The sequence below is a fragment of the Ambystoma mexicanum genome, chromosome 8, assembly GCF_040938575.1.
Source record: "Ambystoma mexicanum isolate Mex_15411 chromosome 8, UKY_AmexF1_1, whole genome shotgun sequence".
Classification (NCBI taxonomy): domain Eukaryota; kingdom Metazoa; phylum Chordata; class Amphibia; order Caudata; family Ambystomatidae; genus Ambystoma; species Ambystoma mexicanum.
In genome coordinates this window covers 622,080,923-622,100,729 of record NC_090929.1, presented here as the reverse complement: position 1 = coordinate 622,100,729, position 19,807 = coordinate 622,080,923, and the positions used below count along the sequence as shown (strand labels likewise).

The window sequence follows — 19,807 nt, the reverse complement described above, 5'->3', positions numbered from 1 at the left end:
TACCCTGTTCCAAGTAATTAGGTTGGCCTTCTGAACTTCTGCGCCACCAGGACAGAGTTCAGAAATCCGTCTTAACAATTGAGAATTTTCAGGCGGGCAACTTTAACGTCGCAAGAATTAGCTGCCGGACTGCAGCAAGGTAAGAGCAAAATGCCGGTGAAACTAGCCTCTGTAATAAAGATGATAGGGATTTTGATGATCACCGGGTTTGTGGCTGCCTCTGTATGGCGGTACAATTATGCTATCAATATTTTTGCTGTACCCAAACCTAATATACCCCCACCCCCAGCTGCAACAGGTGTTACGTCAGGTGGTACTAGCAAAATTCCACACAAGGGTAATAGAGGTAAACGCAGCACATACTCAGAGAATAAAGATATTGACAATTACATACAAAATTCAGCACACGTCTCTAACAACATGTGGTACCAACACATGACCAAAATAGGTAAACAAACAACAGAAGACAGCTGCTACGTCTGCTCATTGATCCCATACGCCATGAGTGCTTCCCGAACTTTCGTTGCCACGGAAATAGATGAAAAAAACAGCACGATGTATAATATACCTGGCACTGTTCCAAACAAAAGGGAGATTTCAAGGGAACACGCTGCACCTGGTATGGCAATCACGAGACACATACCCGTACGAAAATAACTTCCTTAAGAGTTATTTGAGCTACCACAAGACCAGTTTACATGCCGAAGCATTCAGATACATAACAAGCGGCCCTGAAAAAGGAGAAACGAAGAAAGTTACACTACAGTACCTACCATGTGATTGGTACGCCACTGAAGCTGCTGGTAAACAAGGATGTTGGGAAAGACCACTGATAATAATAACAGGAAAGGTGTACCTGGGTGACAAATGGGACATAGGAGTGGTTGGCAGCAACATGATAACGAGAGAAGATACTACAACTATTGCAGAGCACAACAACAGATGTTGGATGACTTGGGTCAAGTACGTACCCATGCTAACATGGATAGAGAAGGATGAGGACCCAATAACAATACTGCCGATGACTACACCTAAGATATGCTACCAACTGTGCAAGTGTGACAGAGCTACCTGAGGGGGGTGCAGGAACAGCAGTAGTAATGGACCATTACTGGGCCTGTGGAGACAAGGCATACCACACACTGCCCCCTCTGTGGAATGGTGTATGCACAATAGTACACGTTAATGTACCATCACTAGTGGTGCCCCAGAAACATGTGAATGTGGCGAACTTCCCCAAAATGGATGAAGGAAACAAAATGAAGAAGAGATCTGCACAGCTTCAGAAAGGGCCAGAGAACCGAAACAACGGCAACAACACTGTCCTGAACAGAAGGAAAAGACAAGGAGAACCTCTGACAGGAAATTACCTGTGGGGAAGGTCGGAAACAGCACTCACTTCAATCCCGCCAGAACACAGACTATTCAGTAGAGCAGCTATGTTCTTCTCCTCAATAATACATCCTGGACTACAGGCCTACGCAAACGCAAAATGGCTCCAGATAACTAGGTGGGAACTAACGATGACAATTAACTCTACAGTAAATGGATTCAACGCAATAAAAGAGAAATTGCGAGCAGTGAGGATGGTTGCACTACAGAACAGATATGTACTGGACCTCCTCACAGCAATGGAAGGAGGAGTTTGCGCAAAGATAGGACAATCATGCTGCACATTCATTCCTGCTAACGATGCTGACAATGGTACACTGACAGATGCAGTATCACAATTGGCCCAGATGCACTCCAAAATGATGGATGAAAGTAAAGGTGTAAAAAAGGACGAGAGCTGGTTTTCGACGCTATGGTCATGGATGCCATCTTGGCTGTCAGATGGGCTGAAGATCATAGTTGGATGCATTATTTTGGCTGGAGCTGCACTTATCATAATAAGATTTTGGAAGGCCCGGAAGGCACGCACCACAGATGAGATGATCGAAATGGTCGGTATGCACCCCTTGATGCCAGCAGATGACGGCCAACATGCAGGCACAATAATAAAAGAGAGAGAGGTTGCACAACCAGATCATCACTAATCACCTGGACCCACCATCTGTGAAGCTCGAAAACCCAAGAAACCCAAGGAGCTACATAGGGAAATGGGTATACTGCACACCTGGAGGAACCTGTGTATATATGTACTGGTCATTTGAAGACCATGTAAACCACTATGGACATTTGGGAGGAGTAACTAAAATATGGTGAGTGAGAGGAGATAAGGAAAAGGATATGTTTGTGGTCGACAAGTCGACCAGAGGGGGGACTGAAGTGGGAAAAGCGAATAAAAGGCTCCCACCAATCCCCACTCAACCATGGCCTAGAGGATCACGGCCCAGACACCCGCCACGAGAGGAGTTTGCCCATCTCCCAGACGACCAAATACCCTGGTACAAGAACATACGGATGTGCCCACTCGCATGCCCACCCGCATGCCCACCAGCCTGCCCTGCACATGCCGACACCTGCGGCATGGATGAACTCGACTAAACCATCCAGCACCAAATCAACACATCGTTAGAGATGCCATGACTACCTAGCTAACGGTCAGCACACTCGTGCAACATACACACCGGACGCTCCCACACCAATCCACACGAAGAACATACTCAGTGCTATGACGTAGGCGACGGACACACCCACGGACGTGCATCTTTATTATTTTCAACATAGGCTTTTCAAATGCAGAAACGCAAGACGCATAATGAACTTATCTAAAAAGGCTTGCTCACGCTTCTTCTAAAACCATGTACCATAATGGGGAATATAACGGAGACACGATACTGGGGATAGAGCAATATGATACCATAACCTACAGTGCTCTGCATCAAATGGTTCCACCTATGCACCAGGCCCAAGTAGGCCGCAAGCAAAAGCTTTCATGAACATTAAATGAGCAAGGGTTTGGTTGCTGACCCTGCAGAATGAGCCCAGTGAAAGCAGACAGTCAAGGGCACAACGTTGCAAACTCTCATTCCGCAAGCCGACGCCAAGGTCGCACCTGCCAGATAAGCCAGGCACACAGTGAGAAATGCAATATTAATTGTGCAGAATTCTGCCTCAACCACGGTCCCCACCTCACGTGACCAAGCCGAACTTGATAGGGTGCCAAGCCCAGGAGGAAGAAGGCGTCTGGATCCCCCGTCTCAAGACACAAGCAGATACAATTAAGCGACTCAACGGACATCTGCGACGGTGGGAGTAGTCGGCCTTCCTGCTTATGAATAAATCCTCACATTGTCTGCACATACCCATAGTGAAACATTGTTGCAAATGACAGGTGCACCGCGAGCTGGGAACAGCGATGGTCCCAGACTGGGGGGCTCGCGGGTGAACCAATCAGAACATGGGACCCTTATCACTGACGCCATTAACATTGACCAATCCTCAGGGGTCTTCATGTAACAATTTTTATGTATCAAACTGAAGGGACAACCCAAGTATACCACCTGACTGACCCTTAACCAATAACCAAGTCCTCTATATGTATGCTATACTAACCCTACCACTCGGGGAACCAATCCAGAGTGGCGATAGGTTTTTTGCTAATTTTGCTAAGGTGACGCAAGTAGCGCGTCACGCTAAGGTAAAAAGGGCCTGCGAGCCCCACGCTGCTGAGAGAGTGTCAGGACGGACGCGTACAATCCTTGGCCATCCCTGCCGTTTTGTTTAATAAACAGCAGAATCACCTTGCTTCTTGCGTGTGTCTCATACTCTATCTCTTTGGGATATACGGGAGGAGTTGGGGCCTCCCTGCCCGGAGGTCCGCGGACGGCCCAGCCGGCCCCGGGAGAATTTCCCCCCGACAGCATTTATCTTGCCCAGAGAGGCAGTGTTTTCATGCCACTCCTGCCTTGATTGGGCATTGTCATTCACAAATTGACACACAAGAGCAGTCAGCTCCTCATGCCGGTGCAGCCCCGCCGGTACACCTGTGGAGGTGGAGGGTGCTAGGGTGTCATGTTCGACTTCAATGGGCTCCACTATGGAACTCATGGCCCCTTGGTTATACTCCGCCCCGACTGCTCCGGGGTGGTGGCGTGGTCAGACTCCACAGATGTGATCTGGGGGGTTGGTGCTGAACTTGGTGTGCGGGGCAGTTCAGAGGAGTCGTCCTCCACATGCACCCACACCTCTTTCTGCGCCTCCTCCTCAGCCAGGGGTGTTATGGCTGCCGCCTTCCGACTGAACTGGACTCTGCTTAGTGTGGAGCTTCAGCTGTGTCCTGTGGCAGTGTGACAGGGGTTGCGGCTTCCGTCACGACGGCCCTTGGCGGCACCTGTGCTGTGGCATCTGGAGGTGGTTTCCTTGGTGGTGCATGGCGGGCCTTGTTTTGGGCCTCTGAGGTCGAAGGCCTGTTGGCCTCATCCTGGGCCCTCTTCCGGGGTGTGGTTGGCTGTGGTGGTGAGTCCCGGGCCTCGCTGTCATGGTCTGAGCCTGTGGGGGTCGAAGAGAGGGACGGCATGAGTGATGGTTTGATAGGCATCATGCAAACATTTGTATATTTGCTCATCTACACAATAGAGGGTAATAGGCATTTGAGTTTGGATGATCACGTTGCTTGCTACATGGGTGGGTAATGCAGGCATACGTCGGGGTCACTCATGTTGGGGCAGACGTATGGGATGTGACATGCATATTTGTTGGGGACTGCATGCAGTGTGAATTATGCCATTTACATCTTAGTGTGGTTTGTGTTAGGTATGGCATTGCCTTGCTGCAGGCATCTGCATGTGTCTGTGCTGCGTCCGACAACTTTGCTGGGAATGTGTGTGTATTGGGCCATGGCTTGCCTCTTTGGACAGACATATTGGTGGACTTTCATCAGACTCTGCATTACAGTGTTTTCTTAGGACACTCACGTCCGTCCGCCGATGTCGTGGCGCCACACTCCATGTCTCCAACCCCTTCTCTGGCCTCCATGCTGATCAGGCTCGCACATATGTCCTCCCACTGGGACAGCTTTATGGGAGAGCTTGCTCCTCCGCCAGTTGACATGGCCTGGCTCCTATTGGCCGAGAGGATATTGCGGACTCGCAGGCGCAAGTCATCCCACCTCTTCCTGCAGTCCTTTATTGTGCTGGGGGTGTTACCGACCGTGCTTCCTTCTAGCGCCACCAGTGCCCAGATCTCCTTCTTACAGATTATGGCCTCCCTCTTGAGGCTCTGGGCAAAAACTACATTTGCATTTTCTTCCAGGGTCTCCGTGAGCATGGTCAGCTCATCTTCATTGAAGCGCTCCTTGCGCTAGCGGGAGGCACCCTTCTTCACAGCCTTGGACATTGTTGTGTTGTTGTGGTTAGGATCTCACACACAGCAGTATCCTACAGGTCCTGGCTCCTGAGGATGGCAATGGATTGTGTTTTTAAAGATGGCCGCCGTGCTCCTTCCCGTTCCTGTGCGATGACGCTACTTCCGGTTCTGCTTATTTATGGCGACCGTTAATAGTGGTGACCGTTAATAGCGGTCACCGCTAATGCCGTCTTGATTCATGCCAGTAGTGCATTCTGCTCTTTACTTGATGGCGCTAAGGGACTTTTTCGGGTCTTTAACGGCATGCCGGTAATGTCGTTACCGGCATGGCACAAAGCTTGTGCCTGCAAGGTCGTAATCGCCCTCTATTAGCGGACTCTGACCTACACAGACACGGTATTTACTCCATGCCGGTAAGGACAGTTACTTACCTCCAAACTCGGAATGACCCCCAATGTGTTACATCAGTGACAGTGCTGTCTTACACTGTGGACACATTGATCATTAAAACGTGTTGCGTTGTAAAATGTTCTTGTCTGCTGTTGGTGACATGGAATTTTCATTTTCCCCTTTAGAACTGATTATAAACTTATGGCTTTTTGGTCAGTTTTTCTGCTGCAAAATGCTCCATTTCAACCCCATATTTCAAAAAAGAATTCTTGTAGGGGGAACCCCCCAACCCTTTCCTAGATCCTTATAGCTCCTTCGCTACGCTCGGTCAGCCCCACTATTTCAGGAAAATATGAACACATACACACTGAACAAAAATCACAAGCAACTGACCTCGGATCATTTGATGGATGCAATTGCCCCTATGTTTTTACCCTGGTTGCTGAAAATCGAATTTAGATGGCCCATTGCCTGTGCATACTGCAATTGTCCCTATGTTTTTGCCCGGTGGCTAAAAATCGTATTTAGATGACCCATTGCCTGTGCATACTGCAATTGACCCTATGTTTTTTTAAGCCCGGTTGCTAAAAATCGAATTTAGATGATCCACTGCTTGCGCATTCTGCAGTTGTCCCTATGCTGTTGCCATGATTGCTAAAAATTGAACTTAGATGACCCATTTCTTGCGCATACTGCCCAATGACCCATTGTTTGTGCATATTGTAAATGACCACCCTCTTAGATCCTGCAAGTTACTGCACTCCTACAACACAAACATACTGAATTTCATTTTGTGCTGTACACTGCACTTTCCAGCCTCTAGTGTCGTAGGCCTTTTTCCTGTGCCCTCCAGTCACTAGTGCTTCAAGCCTTGTGTGCCAAAAGTGAACCTACATGTCAGTATGTTTGAACACCTCTACTGCATTTCTACAATTTAAATGCACTAAATGTTAGTTCACTGCACTTCCTAGTCATTAACGATTTAGGCATATTACTGAACGTATCTGTTACCCAGACTAAATATCTAGACGCCAGCACACAGTATGCTCCTGGCATAGACAGAAAATGTCCCCTACCTGCCTCATTAAAGTCACCCTGACCCTAATACTCATCACCGCTATATTGAGAATAATGGCCCTTAGTTTCAAAATCAGCCCTCCTAAGGACAGAAACCTGAGACTCGGATCCAGACTACCCAGTATCTATGAACCTGTAAGAAACCGCCAGAACAATGCCAATAGACTCACTAACACCCAACCAAAAAACTTGTATCGATCAGTCAAGCAATCCTTCTATACCGGTGTTCAAACCTCTACTAAAACTAGCATAACTTTAGATACCTTACCACCTAAAACGTGTCAACCTACCAAACCTAAGAGCTCTTTAACGCTACTAGGATCCCTCATTAACGCAAGATCAATGGTGGCCCACAGCGCAGAAATTGCTGACATACTAAATAATGATAACCTGAACCTATTGGCCATAATTGAAACTTGGCTTCACGAGGCTGCAGGACCAACACTAATGCTAGCTGTGTCCGATAAATACCAAATTCTCAGAGCTGACAGGCAAAATGCCAGAGGCAGTGGACTAGCCATCATCTTCAAATCTACCCTTCCCATCAACCTGCCATATCAGTCTCCTACTCATCCTGTGAAACACTTACAGTCAAAATGTCCCTCTCTAACAACCGCACACTCTCAATCCACTTGATATATAGACCCCATGGTCCACTAGGCACCTTTGAAGACGATCTAACTAGCCTTATAGCCAACAACACCAAAGACCACTCCCAAACCCTACTATTGGGAGACTTTAACCTCGGCTTTAATAAAACCGACAATAAACATGCAGAGTCAGTTGCAGCCTTGCTCAAGGACCACGGCCTTGATCAAAAGGTCCTCTCCCCTACCCACATCAAAGGAAGGACCCTCGACTGGATAACTGAACTAAATCAGTTATCTGATCAGCATCACCGATATTGTCCCACAAACATGGACTGATCATTATCTAATAACCTTCTCCGCCACACTTGATCTCCTTAGCCCAAAAATCAACAACATGGTTCCCCCTCTCCCGACCAGAAGTAAGAAGGATATAACTGCTGAAAATATTATCCCTCTGCTCCTTCTAGCCATATCGGGATTGGAAAGTAACTACCCGGACACCCTAGTAAACACCTTCAATGATGCTATGATCAAAGCACTAGACGCAGTTGCTCCAACCAAACTATGCAAAGCTAAACAGGAAGTCCACCTAAATGCCTGGTTCTCGACACAACCTCAAATCCCTAAGATAACAGAAAAGAAAGCTCCAATCCATCTGGCTCCACTCACCCACCGAATACAACAAAAATAACCTAACTGAAATTGCCAAATCTTACAAAAATAGAAATAATCAAAACCAAGAAGAACACCTTTAACGACAGGATTGCTAAAGCTAACTCTAATACTAAAGAGCTTTTCGCCATCCTCCGCGAACTGGAATCCCCAATACAACCAATAGACAATGCCCCCAAAAACAAAGTTTGGTGCACAAATATACAAAACACCCTTTCTAACAAAATCTCCTCGCTCCAATGCAAAATTGATTAAAAAAAAGGCCACACTGTCACCACTGGACCAACAAATACCCCAATTCCAGGAGAATAAAACGACTGCACCGTTTAGATTCAAGTCTATCTCCATAATTGACGCAGAAAAAATAATACTCTCCCTCAAACCCTAAAACTGCAAGGGCGACTCGTGCCCAGCACAACTAATAAAGTACGCAGCTAGGGACCTAGCTCCCTTCATTTCCAAGCTCATAAACTCCTCCTTTAAATCCAACACGGTACCCACCAACCTCAAAGAATCATGGGTCCTCCCATTACTGAAAAAACAAACCCTGGACCGCACTATCCCCACCAACTACAGACCAATCACCACCGTGTAATTTCTACTTAAAATCTTAGACAGAGCTGCCTACATTCAAATCCAGGATTACCTGGAAGCTAACCACCTGCTTGGCTCACGGAAATCTGGCTTCCGCCCACTCCATGGTACGGAAACAGCCCTGTTAGACCTCAAGACACAAATTGAGGAACTAAAGGATAACGGAAAAACAGCCTTGCTCCTCCTTCTGGATTTGTCGGCTGCCTTTGACTTGGTGGACCACGCAGTCTTATGTAACCACCTCGAATCTGTTGCTAACTTCACCGGAGATGCCATAGCCTGGGTCCAATCCTTCTTAGCTAATCGCACCATGCGAGTCTTCTCCACCTCTGACTCTGCTGACACTATCAAAATTACCTGTGGTGTCCCACAAGGATCCTTTGTCTCCCCCATGTACAACATCTTCACCAAGCCTTTGTTTGACAAGTTGGACAGACTGGGTGTCACCTTCACGAACTACGCAGATGACACCCAGATCCTCATACCCCTTTCGGGCGACTACGAGGCAGACTCAGCCTTGAACAAGATATACACCCTCATTCGGGCATGGATGGCCTCACATGGACTCTGCCTGAATGACGATAAAACGGAGATACTAATCCTAGGCTCTGAAGCCAACATCCAAAAATTACGACCAAACTACACATCCTTCAGCATTGATAACAACCCTATCAAGGTGATGTCTGTGGTTAAAACCCTTGGATTCTATCTGGACTCCTCCCTCACTCTCAAGAAGCAAGGCAACTCCCTCGCCTCTTCTACCACCTACACCTGCAAACTCATCCACGCATCCAAACCATACCTATCCAGTGCCAGTTGCATCACCCGAGCTAATGCTCTTATCATGTCTAGGCTAGACTACTGCAATGCCCTGTACTCTGGAGCCAATAAATACATCACAGACAAACTTCAAAGACTGCAGAATAATGCCCTGAGAGCAGCACTAAACATCCCCTACAGAGAGCACGTCACCAAATGTAGGAAAGAGGTTAATTGGCTAAAAATAACGGATATAATCCTACTCAAAACAGCATCCCTCACCTCTAAATGTCTAAACAACCTATCCCCCCGTACCTAATGGGACAAATACTAGGAAAACTTCCACACGACCCACGAGATCTGCCAACACCTTTAAATTAGAGACTCCTAGGTTTAAACGCTCCACCGCGGGAGGAACTAGCTTTCCTGTCAAAGCTGCCCATTGTTGGAACAAGCTACCGCTCGACCTCAGAATTGAACAGCCGTACCCTAAATTCAGACACAAGATAATCAAATGGCTGTGCACCAATGACATATAACTTGACTAACACCTAGCCTACTCCCACCTTAGCCATTACCTACCTTGCTTACCAGTATTTCTCCACTCTAAAAATAGCCGCGCATGCACCCCTCCTACATACCTAGCCTATACATGACACCTGATTTATAGCCTGACCTATAAACTTGATCATATAGCCGTCTGTTTAGATAGTCCCACTAGAGTGCCTTGGACTTCCCAAGACTTGCCCTGCTCCTGTACATATGTTTGTATATATTCTTGCACAAATTTTCTTTTTTTTGCCTTGTTTTATATATTCATGCCAAATACTGTAACAAGCTTAAGTTTTCCTGTATACTGTTGCGCCCGGCTACCCAAGAGTTTGGCGCGCATTACCAAATAAATAAACAAACAAACAAACAAATGGAGGGGCTCCCTTAGATACTCACTGCCCCTGACACCAAAAGCTATCTTTGGGACTGCATGGCGCATCACTGCCTGTGATGATATTGTGTCAAAGGTCACACAATATTGCTTTTTAATATACTGTTGACTTTCGGCTCGCCGGTCCACTGGGAGACAAAAAGTTAATGCTTCGGCCCCGCATTCAAAAAGGTTGGACAAGCCTGCCTTAAATAGAATAGGAGTCACAGACTTTTTATGCTGACAAACCCTCCTGACGAGTACCTTACCTTTTCGGTTGTAGATAGGGAGCCTTATCATAGCAATAGGGACAGGTAAGGCAGATTTTTTCATTTCACTTAATACAAATCCTCTGTTTGAACTACGTCTAGTGGTCTGACTCCTATTCCTGGCACACCACAGTGTGTATTACTCTTATGTTCATGACACGTCCCATCCTTCACAACATATGGGGAAGCCTATTCCTGTCCAAGACCAAGCTGGAAAAGTGCTCCAAAATTACAAAAAAATGCAGCTATTGAATTTGGAATGTATAATCCCTGGTACGTGAGCCTTCTATAATGCACCAGATAATCCTCTCTGCTATCTATCCGGTCCAACCGTCATTTCCTGTCTTTGCACCTAGCATTCGGGTTGAAGAAAATAATAGTGAGCCTTGTCCTTTATAGAGTGTTTTTGTCCATAGCGCTGTACATCAAACATTTTTATATACAATTATTATTACCCAATCAAAATAGGTACACATTTTTTATCAACCTCGAAAGGGTGAAAGGCTGAGTTCACCTTGTTGGGATTCGAACCTGTGACCTGGAGATCATACGGTTTGAGCAGTGAGCGCTTAACCCACTGAACTATCTTACTGGTACTGCAAAAGCTCCTCTCTTGCTTCTTTCTGTGTACGTTTATTTTCTATTGATTATTTGGCTCCTCGGTAAGTCTATTTTTGAAAAGGAGAGAACGCTGCTTTTCTTTTTCAGGGGTTTTGCATCGAACACCCCTTGAAAAAAGAAAGAAAAACAATGTATTTTAGTTTTTTCAAACTATTTATTACTTTCTTTTTTCAAATACCTCCTTTTATTGCTAGGGTTGAATGGTGTATGCCATCGGCGTCAAGGCGTGCATCCAGTGCACACATCTGTGTGGTTTTGTGCTTTAAGGCTGGAATCTGTCTCGGAGGAGTCATCTTTAGCATATGCAAGCAATTGGAAGGTGCTGAGTACTGGACACAATGCTGAATTTCCTCCTGGAACACAGTAGTTCAGACATAATTTAGGAGACTTCTGCAGCATGCTCGGGGTGGGTGGCTGGTGGGGTTGTCAGTACCAGGCAAAAAAGCCACATCCCCAGTGTGTGGGATTTCTCAGGGTGAATGTTGGTTTCAGAGCGTCACACAGGTAACTACTATGTCTAGCAATGTGCAAGGTATAATGGTTACCTGTGACCATCAACAATCCTTTACTACCGAACCCCTTTTTCCTAACGGATGAGGTCATTATAGTACCAAAGGTGGATCTTGAGATCTTGGATCAGCTTCATAATCTTCCACCTGCCTTGGGGTTTATCAATTTCTGGCCGAATCCCACAAAAAGGCAGAGGTGATAATGCAGTTTCCTGATTTGGAAGTTGACCTTCACTCCCTTCATATAAACTCAGGTCTTCGACATCAAAGGCTCTGTCATCTTACATAGTGCTTATTTACTGCCTGGAAGATGTTTTTTTGACCAGGGTGCAGATTAGCACCATAAAGGCAGGAAGAGAAGGACTGCCAGGACTAGAGTCTGTGTTTTGTAAAAAGAGGAATAATATAACCAAGCAGCAGCTAAGAAATTCTCCCCCACCATTTCATACCACTTCCCAAGTCTTAGTCTACTCATGTACCAGATCCAGTGCTGGTTAATATGGCCTATTTGCCCGAACAGGAGTAACTGGGTGATTCAGGAATTATGATTTCTGATCGTGGAGGGGGCACAGATTTCCTTTCTAGAGACATTTCTCCAGGATTAAGAGATGTCTCCACCAAATGTATTTTTGGCAAACTTCCAGTGCCACACGCTGTGATTTCTATTAAACCTGCATTTGCTTGGCTTTGCGTTACTGCCTCAGTCACTGTCAAAATCAGACAGCTTACCATCTGTTCATATGTTATCGGATTTGACTTGTTAAGCCCTATCCTTCCGCTGTTCCTCAGAGGAAGGTGTTTGATTCTGAGTAATGCCTTGACATTTTGGAGGTGAGCCTTTACAAAGCATGGCTGAACCCTCCAACAGGGATTTGGCGAACTATGTAGTTGTTTCTGTATTAAGACTGAAGGTGATGATGTGTGTGTTTGGGATGTGCAGTGTATTGAGGTTGCTGGTCTGGCTATGAGGGTGCTGGTTTCTCAATGGGTGCATCTGACACAGGCATGTGTGTTAATGAGGTCACACTCATTGCCTCTGAAAAAGCAGCACAGTGTGGTGGACAAGATCATTGCCTATATACACATCAGTCTAGCCACATTTAAACAGTGGCTTGCAACTTTGTCACAAGTTCACAGAACGCCTTAACCCAGTCAGCTCAAGTATCACAGTGGCTAGTAACCTAATGTATTCATTGTAAAGAGCATTGTTTTGGCTGTTTTCAGAGTATTACAACAAGTTAGCCCAGCAGCACCAGCCCTTTGTGCAGGACTATAATTTGCATGCATCTAAAGTTATAACGGAAGTCAAAGAGGACTACTGCATATTGGACTTGTAAAAGAGTAAATGACAAAAAAAGATTAAACCTTTCCAGAATTATTGTGAGTAAACGTGCACCCAACACCCTAGACTTGCGATTTCTGTAGTGGCTGCCAGTTCAGCAAATGTTCAACTATGCAGTATTGGCAAACAAGACTGTCTATGGCAAGTCCCCTCCCTCCAGCCACCTAATTCACTGCCACCCCTCACACACATGGTGATTCAGATGGATCTCAGTGAGGAAATTGTACTTGATAGCTGCCAATAGTGCTCAAACGAGTGCAGTGTTGCTATACGCCAAGCCCCCTCCCCCTCCTCTGGAACAATCTGTCTATGCAAATGAGATCACAGGAGTGCTTCACCACGTTCAGAAAGTTCCTTAAAACTGACAGGCGTTCCCCTATCCAGAGAGCAAGAAAGACTAGATGCACTTGGAAAGTACTATTAAACATTCAATTGCTCCTAACCTTGGATTTATACTGCTGGATGCATGTAGGCTAAGGAAGGTGTCTTTGGTCAAGCTGTGAATGAGTTGTTTCTGCTCTTCGTGCTCTATTCATTTTGCTCACTCTGCTTCCATGCCATACCCAGACTCTACGGCCAACCATTTAAACTTTTACTGCCCCCAGAAGTTGACTGTTTTTGGCAAGTTACATATCACAAATATATTAAACTATTTGAAGCATTATAAACTGTCTCTGTGGTCATTGCATGGGCTCCGTTTCGTATTACGATTCTTCTTTTATTTCTCGACTAGGTCCATGCTCTGTTCACTCAGTCTTTCCTTCACAATTTTGTTTAACCTCACAAGTGCAACACTTCCGTTGGTGTTCTCTTGCATTCTTGAGGACCACGACCACGTTTGCTCGTTTAGTGCATACTATCTGCGTATGATGTTTGAGGCAGGGATCAGACCAAGAAGTAATGAATAATTACTTTTTTTTTAAAGCAGAGACTTTAAAGATGAGGTAGACAGCACAATAATTTGGTTTGGTTATAGTAATTTATAGTAATTACAGGCATAGCAGTGGCTAAGGGGAAAGAGCGTATCAGGGTCAATCCTTACGATGGCCACTTATGTCATGAACACAAATTCTTCACAATGCAGCCTACCTCGGTAAAAAGCAAGAGAAATTGGATGGGAAAGAGAGAAAGAAACAGTTGGGTCTGGGGTTAGTTGACACCACCAGGTCTAGCAAGTACCGTCCTTCAGACGATAATGTAATATAACTTACAATTTGAATACCAGTTCTAGTAATTCACATCTATCCAGGCATATTTACAGGTGATTCAAATTATTACATTATGCTTTATTTTCCTCCCTCCATCCGCATTTGAGAACAGTGAGCGACCACTTGTCATTGCTTTGCTATTATAAAGAGTAGAAGTGCCATATATCTGTACCAAATGCCTTATGCACAGTGCTACATGTTCATTTTATTTTAGGGGTACGAGGGTCTCTATTCCACATGCAGAGACTTTCATGGGTCTTACCTCAGGAGTCTTACTTCATGAGAGTCTCTGCCTGTGGCGACGAAGCTCTCATCTTCACTCATGCAGACTATTGGAACAGAAAGCAAGAGAGTACAGGTAGTGTACACCAACAGAAAGCAAAGAATTAACACAAATACCTCACAATGCAGCCTACCTCGATGGAAAGCAAGAGAAATTGGATGGGAAAGAGAGAAAAAAAAGAGTTGGGGTTTGGGGTTAGTTGACGCCACCAGGTCTAGCAAGTACCGTCCTTCAGACGATAATGTAATATAACTTTCCATTTGAATACCATTTCTAGTAATTAGACCAAAGAAGTTCACATCTGTCCAGGCATATTTACAGGTGATTCAAATTATTACGTTATGCTATATTTTCCTCCCTCCATCCGCAATTGAGAACAGTGAGCGACCTCTTGTCATTGCTTTGCTATTATAAAGAGTAGAAGTGGCTGATATTTGTACCAAATGCCCTATGCACAGTGCTACATGTTCATTTTATTTTAGGGGTACGAGGGTCTCTATTCCACACGCAGAGACTTTCATGAGTCTTACCTCAGTAATCTTACCTCATGAGAGTCTCTGCATGTGGCGACGAAGCTCTGATCTTCAATCATGCGGATACTGGAAAAGAAAGCAAGAGAGCACAGGTACTGTACACCAACAGAAAGCAAAGAAATAACCTATTCAGCATTTTCTTTAAATGACAATCATTCTGAAAGAATATAGGTTAAAGTTTTGGAATTTGGTTTTTAAACACACACACAATAGACAGGACAGGGTCTGCAGTAACAACCCTGTAGTTATGGTTAAGTTGCGCTCACCATACAAAGAGCATTTTTGGGCAAATTATTACTTTGGTGCCGTTCAACAAATCAGCACCAAACTTTCCAAAATAAACTATAGATCCAACTGAAGTTTTGGGACGTTTTGTTCAGTTTCGTTATGGGGTGGGGCACACTTTTAGAAATCGTGTTTGACTTACATTGAAAATATTTCTGTCATGCCTACAGTCCGATACGGTGGACGCATTTTCACAAAACCTGCGCAAAGAGTGGCATTGTGGTTCTGAAAGCATGCTTTTGCCAACTTGGTGTTAATCTGTCTAGTGTTTTTTTAATGACCAAAAATTACGGGAAAGAACATCAGTGATATTACTGTCCAGTGCATTAACTCACTTCACGATTGAATGTCTGTGGATGCCTCTCAACCAACCAGCGGCCACAGCCCAATAGTCAAGATAAAACCTGTTTGAATTGACTTTTCCCAAAATTCCATTGGTAATAACTTTTGACTCGTTGGACATATTTGTATGAAACTTTGAGGGATAAAACTGTGGTCTGGAACCCTACAAACCGAAATTTTGGAGAACATTTGTTAAACAGTGTAAACGTTTTGGGATACTCTCGTTGATTTCTCCATATAGAAAAAAAGTGCTTCCATTGGACACCTGTAGTGTGAAAACCACTGGATGCACCAAATAAGAAACAAGTTGGGCAAATAGTACTGCAGACGTTGTGGTTTGGTTGGTTTGGGGCAATTCCATCAATGACGTTTTTAAAATATTCAACAGAGAAGGGGGAGGGTGGGCCTGCTTACCAAAAACCTGTATTTATCTCCCAAGGTGCATTGCAGCAGAGAGGCATTTCAGATTTGAAAAGCTGACTTTTTTTGCTTGATGTGAGTGACTCCCGCTGTCATTCCGAGGGAAGCTGGAAAAAAAGTGCTCAAAATAATACTTGGGGTTGGGAAAGAGGTGCATTTATATCACGCTACATGCGGATAGGGAGGACCGTTTGCATTTGGGGGAGTTTGGGGTGCACTGGGGAGGCCATTTGGTTGAGATAGCTTTCATCTTATCAGGGGAATGCCATGAGAATCTCGTGAAATTCCTGCGGTAATGTCAAAAGCCACGCTCAGAAAAGAAAATACATCACACGAACCAGAGCAGGGTTCGAAATGGAGAGGATCTGGGAGCTATTTAGCTCCTGCTTGTAGCATTAGCTTGACACCAATATGCTGCCAGGAGCTACTTGTGGCTCTCAAGGCCAACTGATGCCGAACATACACACCCATGTGACTTTAACTCTGTGCATTTGGGGCACTCTCTAAATTAACTTTTGACACATCTATATGACATTTAAAGTATAAGCGGCCATAAATAATGAACAAAATGATGTTTCCTTCTAATGTGAAAATTAGATTTGCCTAGCGCTATCTGGTGATAGCTCCTGGTCAGTGGTTAATGCTGGACACCCAAGAGCTGTTTTTAGCTGGTGCTCATCTAATCTGAATTTCGAGCCCTGCAGAGAGAGAAAGGGAGTAATGGCTATATTTGTTTTAACCAGCCGAAGGCCATGGCCAGATAACCCTGAGAATGCCGGCCTAAGCCCTGTTTTGTTTTTTTTAAATAGTTGCTGCAACATGTTCTTTTCTGGCTTGTGTGCTTTAACTAAGGATGATGTGTCAATTAAACCTCACAGAAATAAATGAAACATGGGCACACATATCTAAAATAGTGCCTTCATTTCTTTAAAAGTGTGTTTTTCAAATATGAAACATAATCTATGAACTAAAACAACTATTGAGCTTCTTATTCGACTTTCCAATTGCTTCACAAATTATTGATCACAAAAGCTTACTTTCATGCATGTTATGTTAATCTGTCCAGTGGTTTATTTAAAGATTGCCAAAAATTAGGCACCAAAATATAGTTATGGCACTTTAGGTAATCTCCAGATCCATCTGTCCACTGGTCATGGCTATGGGATTAAAGGAGGGAATATGGCCGAAGGTCATGCGCGCAGACAAAGTTCAGTGGCGTATGGTCCCATTATGAGGGTATAGTGGTCACTGGCTAGCTTAGTGGGGGCATGGCCGAACCTCAAGCACCATGTCAGCAATTCAGTCACAACTTGCAGCCACATCATGCGCTGCCCAAAATGACAAATGGCATTGTGCACTGCACCAAATATGTTTGTTAAAGGAACTTTAGAGTTCTTGTATATATGTATGTTGAAAGAGAAATGTTTACTAACTTACATACAGTGCTGGACTATTTTGAAACACTGGAAATCTGGTCATTGCTACATGGACTGTGTATAGGGTTATAGTAGGGAATGTCCGTTTTCGATGCACCAATGTTCTAAGTATACACTCTGAATAGATACATACGCCTAGTGCTTGATGTATATTTAGCCCTTTACTACAGGTTTAATCTTACTCAGAGTTATGATAGGCCTAGCGATACAATTGTACTGCTGAATACACAATATAATCCCTCCTCCACTTCCATTTACATGCTGTAGCTATTGCCCATGACACTGTAGTTTAAGGTTACTATTTGGGCACCATAGCTTCAGTAGAGTGGTTTTCTTAGTGTACGTACATTTTGTGTAACATGGCCTAGTTCATGAGAGTCCTACTTGTCATCCTGCATATTTTGACTGCACTACCCCAAACACATCCTCGCCATCAATGTTTATCCAGATCTCTACAGAAAGGTAATGTTATATCTGAGGTCATCAGTGATATCATCTATGATGCCTTTGGTTATGTCACATGTGATGTGTGTGTGGGTATGTGCAGAGCATGTGGGGCCCCTAGTTATGGTTGCATAGCTTACCATAAATTGTGAACTTGTATGCTTTTTCGGTTTTGCGCTGCAACCATAATGTCACCTTAACAAAGTATTTTCACTGATATGCAAGATATAAGAAATGTCACACTGATGGGTGTATTGTGCTTCTCCTGCAGCTGAAGGAGCATCCAGAGTGGGGGGTCTATGTGAAGGCTCTGTCCATGCACACAGTGCACAGTGTGTCCGAGTGTGAGCAGATCATGGAGATTGGCTGGAGAAACCGCTCTGTGGGCTACACCCTGATGAACAAGGACTCCTCGCGCTCCCATTCCATATTCACCATCAACATGGAAATCTGCTCCGTGGGTAGGTGCACAAGTGTGTGAACGAGAGAAGATCTTGACCCAACATCTTTGTCTACTGAACGAAAAGGTTTATTTATGTTTTGCAAAATATATAGAGATAGGGCTTGGGAGGGGCCTGTAGGCAAAAGTGGGTCCAAGCCACAAGGAAAAAAGAGAGCAAATGGTTGATTCAAATACCATGCCAAAAGCTAACAATGACAAACTAAAGTGCACAAGAGCCATATTAATCAGTAGAAGGGAAAGTGATTTGCTTTGGCACGCTGAGTGTTCAAGGAGAACAATTGTCAGCAATAAATTATCTCTATTTGGATGTTTTTCATATATACCTGTCAAAATGAAAAACCAATAGAGAATGGGCGCATTTTCCAAAAAGGTTAATATTTCACGCAGGGGAATAGCAATGTGTGCGGGTATCAATCACCCCATTACCGTGCAGCATAAAATACTGAATCCGAAAATGCAGAATATTTTACTGCACATTTGTTTTAAGGTGGATTTCTGAACTCTGACCTGGTATGCAGAGGTTCAGAAGGCCAGCCTAGTTTCTTGGAACCGGGTAACCTTCTGGACAAGCCTGACCAATCAAGGTGAATTGGCGGCGGTCAAGACTAAGGCCCTCATTAGGACTCCGGCGGAAAACCATGGTGCTATTAGCACCATGGTCGATGCCGGATTCCGCCATGGCGGAATGGGGAATTACCACCCCATTCCAAGGTTGGCGGGGCGGTAATTCCCCATGACCATGGCCCTTCCCCATTCCCATTTTTGCCCCATAGGGCATAATGGGAATGGGGAAGGCGGTAAGTACGGTACCGCAAATTGCGGTACCGTACTTACCTCGAGAGTCCCTTTGCGGGCCCCTACTTTAACGACTGGTCTAGACCAGCCGTTAATGTTGGGTCCCGCATAGGGACCTCGTAGTAAGGCGTTAAGGGTTTAACGGCGCTGACACCTTTTACGGGGCGCCGTTAACCCCTTAACGCCTGGGTCCTAATGAGGCCCTAGGTCTCAGGAGGGGTGAGGGTGACTGAAAGACCTCAATGAGCACACAGAGTAAAGGACACTTACAAATCACTCCCAGTCAGGTGTATGTATATATATATATATATATATATATATATATATATATATATATATATATATATATATATATATATATATATATAAAAAATTACAAATGCCTTTATTCAAGGCCTTTGATTTTCAACACACAGGCCCTCATTAGGACACAGGTGCTAAGTGTTTAATGGCGCCGTAAAAAGCTGCAGCGCCGTTAAACACTTAGCACCTTACTACGAGGTCCCTTTGCGGGACCCGACCTGAACGGCTGGTCTAGACCAGCCGTTAAAGTAGGGACCTGCAAAAGGACCTTGATGCTAAGTACGGTACCATACTTAGCAC

The 19,807-nt window shown here is 44.8% G+C and overlaps 1 protein-coding gene across 1 annotated transcript in view; it reads left to right on the top strand.

Annotated features, from left to right (window-relative positions):
• The window catches only part of KIF17 (kinesin family member 17), a 1,103,253-nt gene that overhangs the window by 258,411 nt on the left and 825,035 nt on the right, over positions 1–19,807 (top strand). The window contains exon 4 of the mRNA XM_069610326.1: positions 18,218–18,407. Coding sequence (XP_069466427.1) covers positions 18,218–18,407 — 190 coding nt within the window. The remainder of the gene's footprint in view (positions 1–18,217; positions 18,408–19,807) is intronic.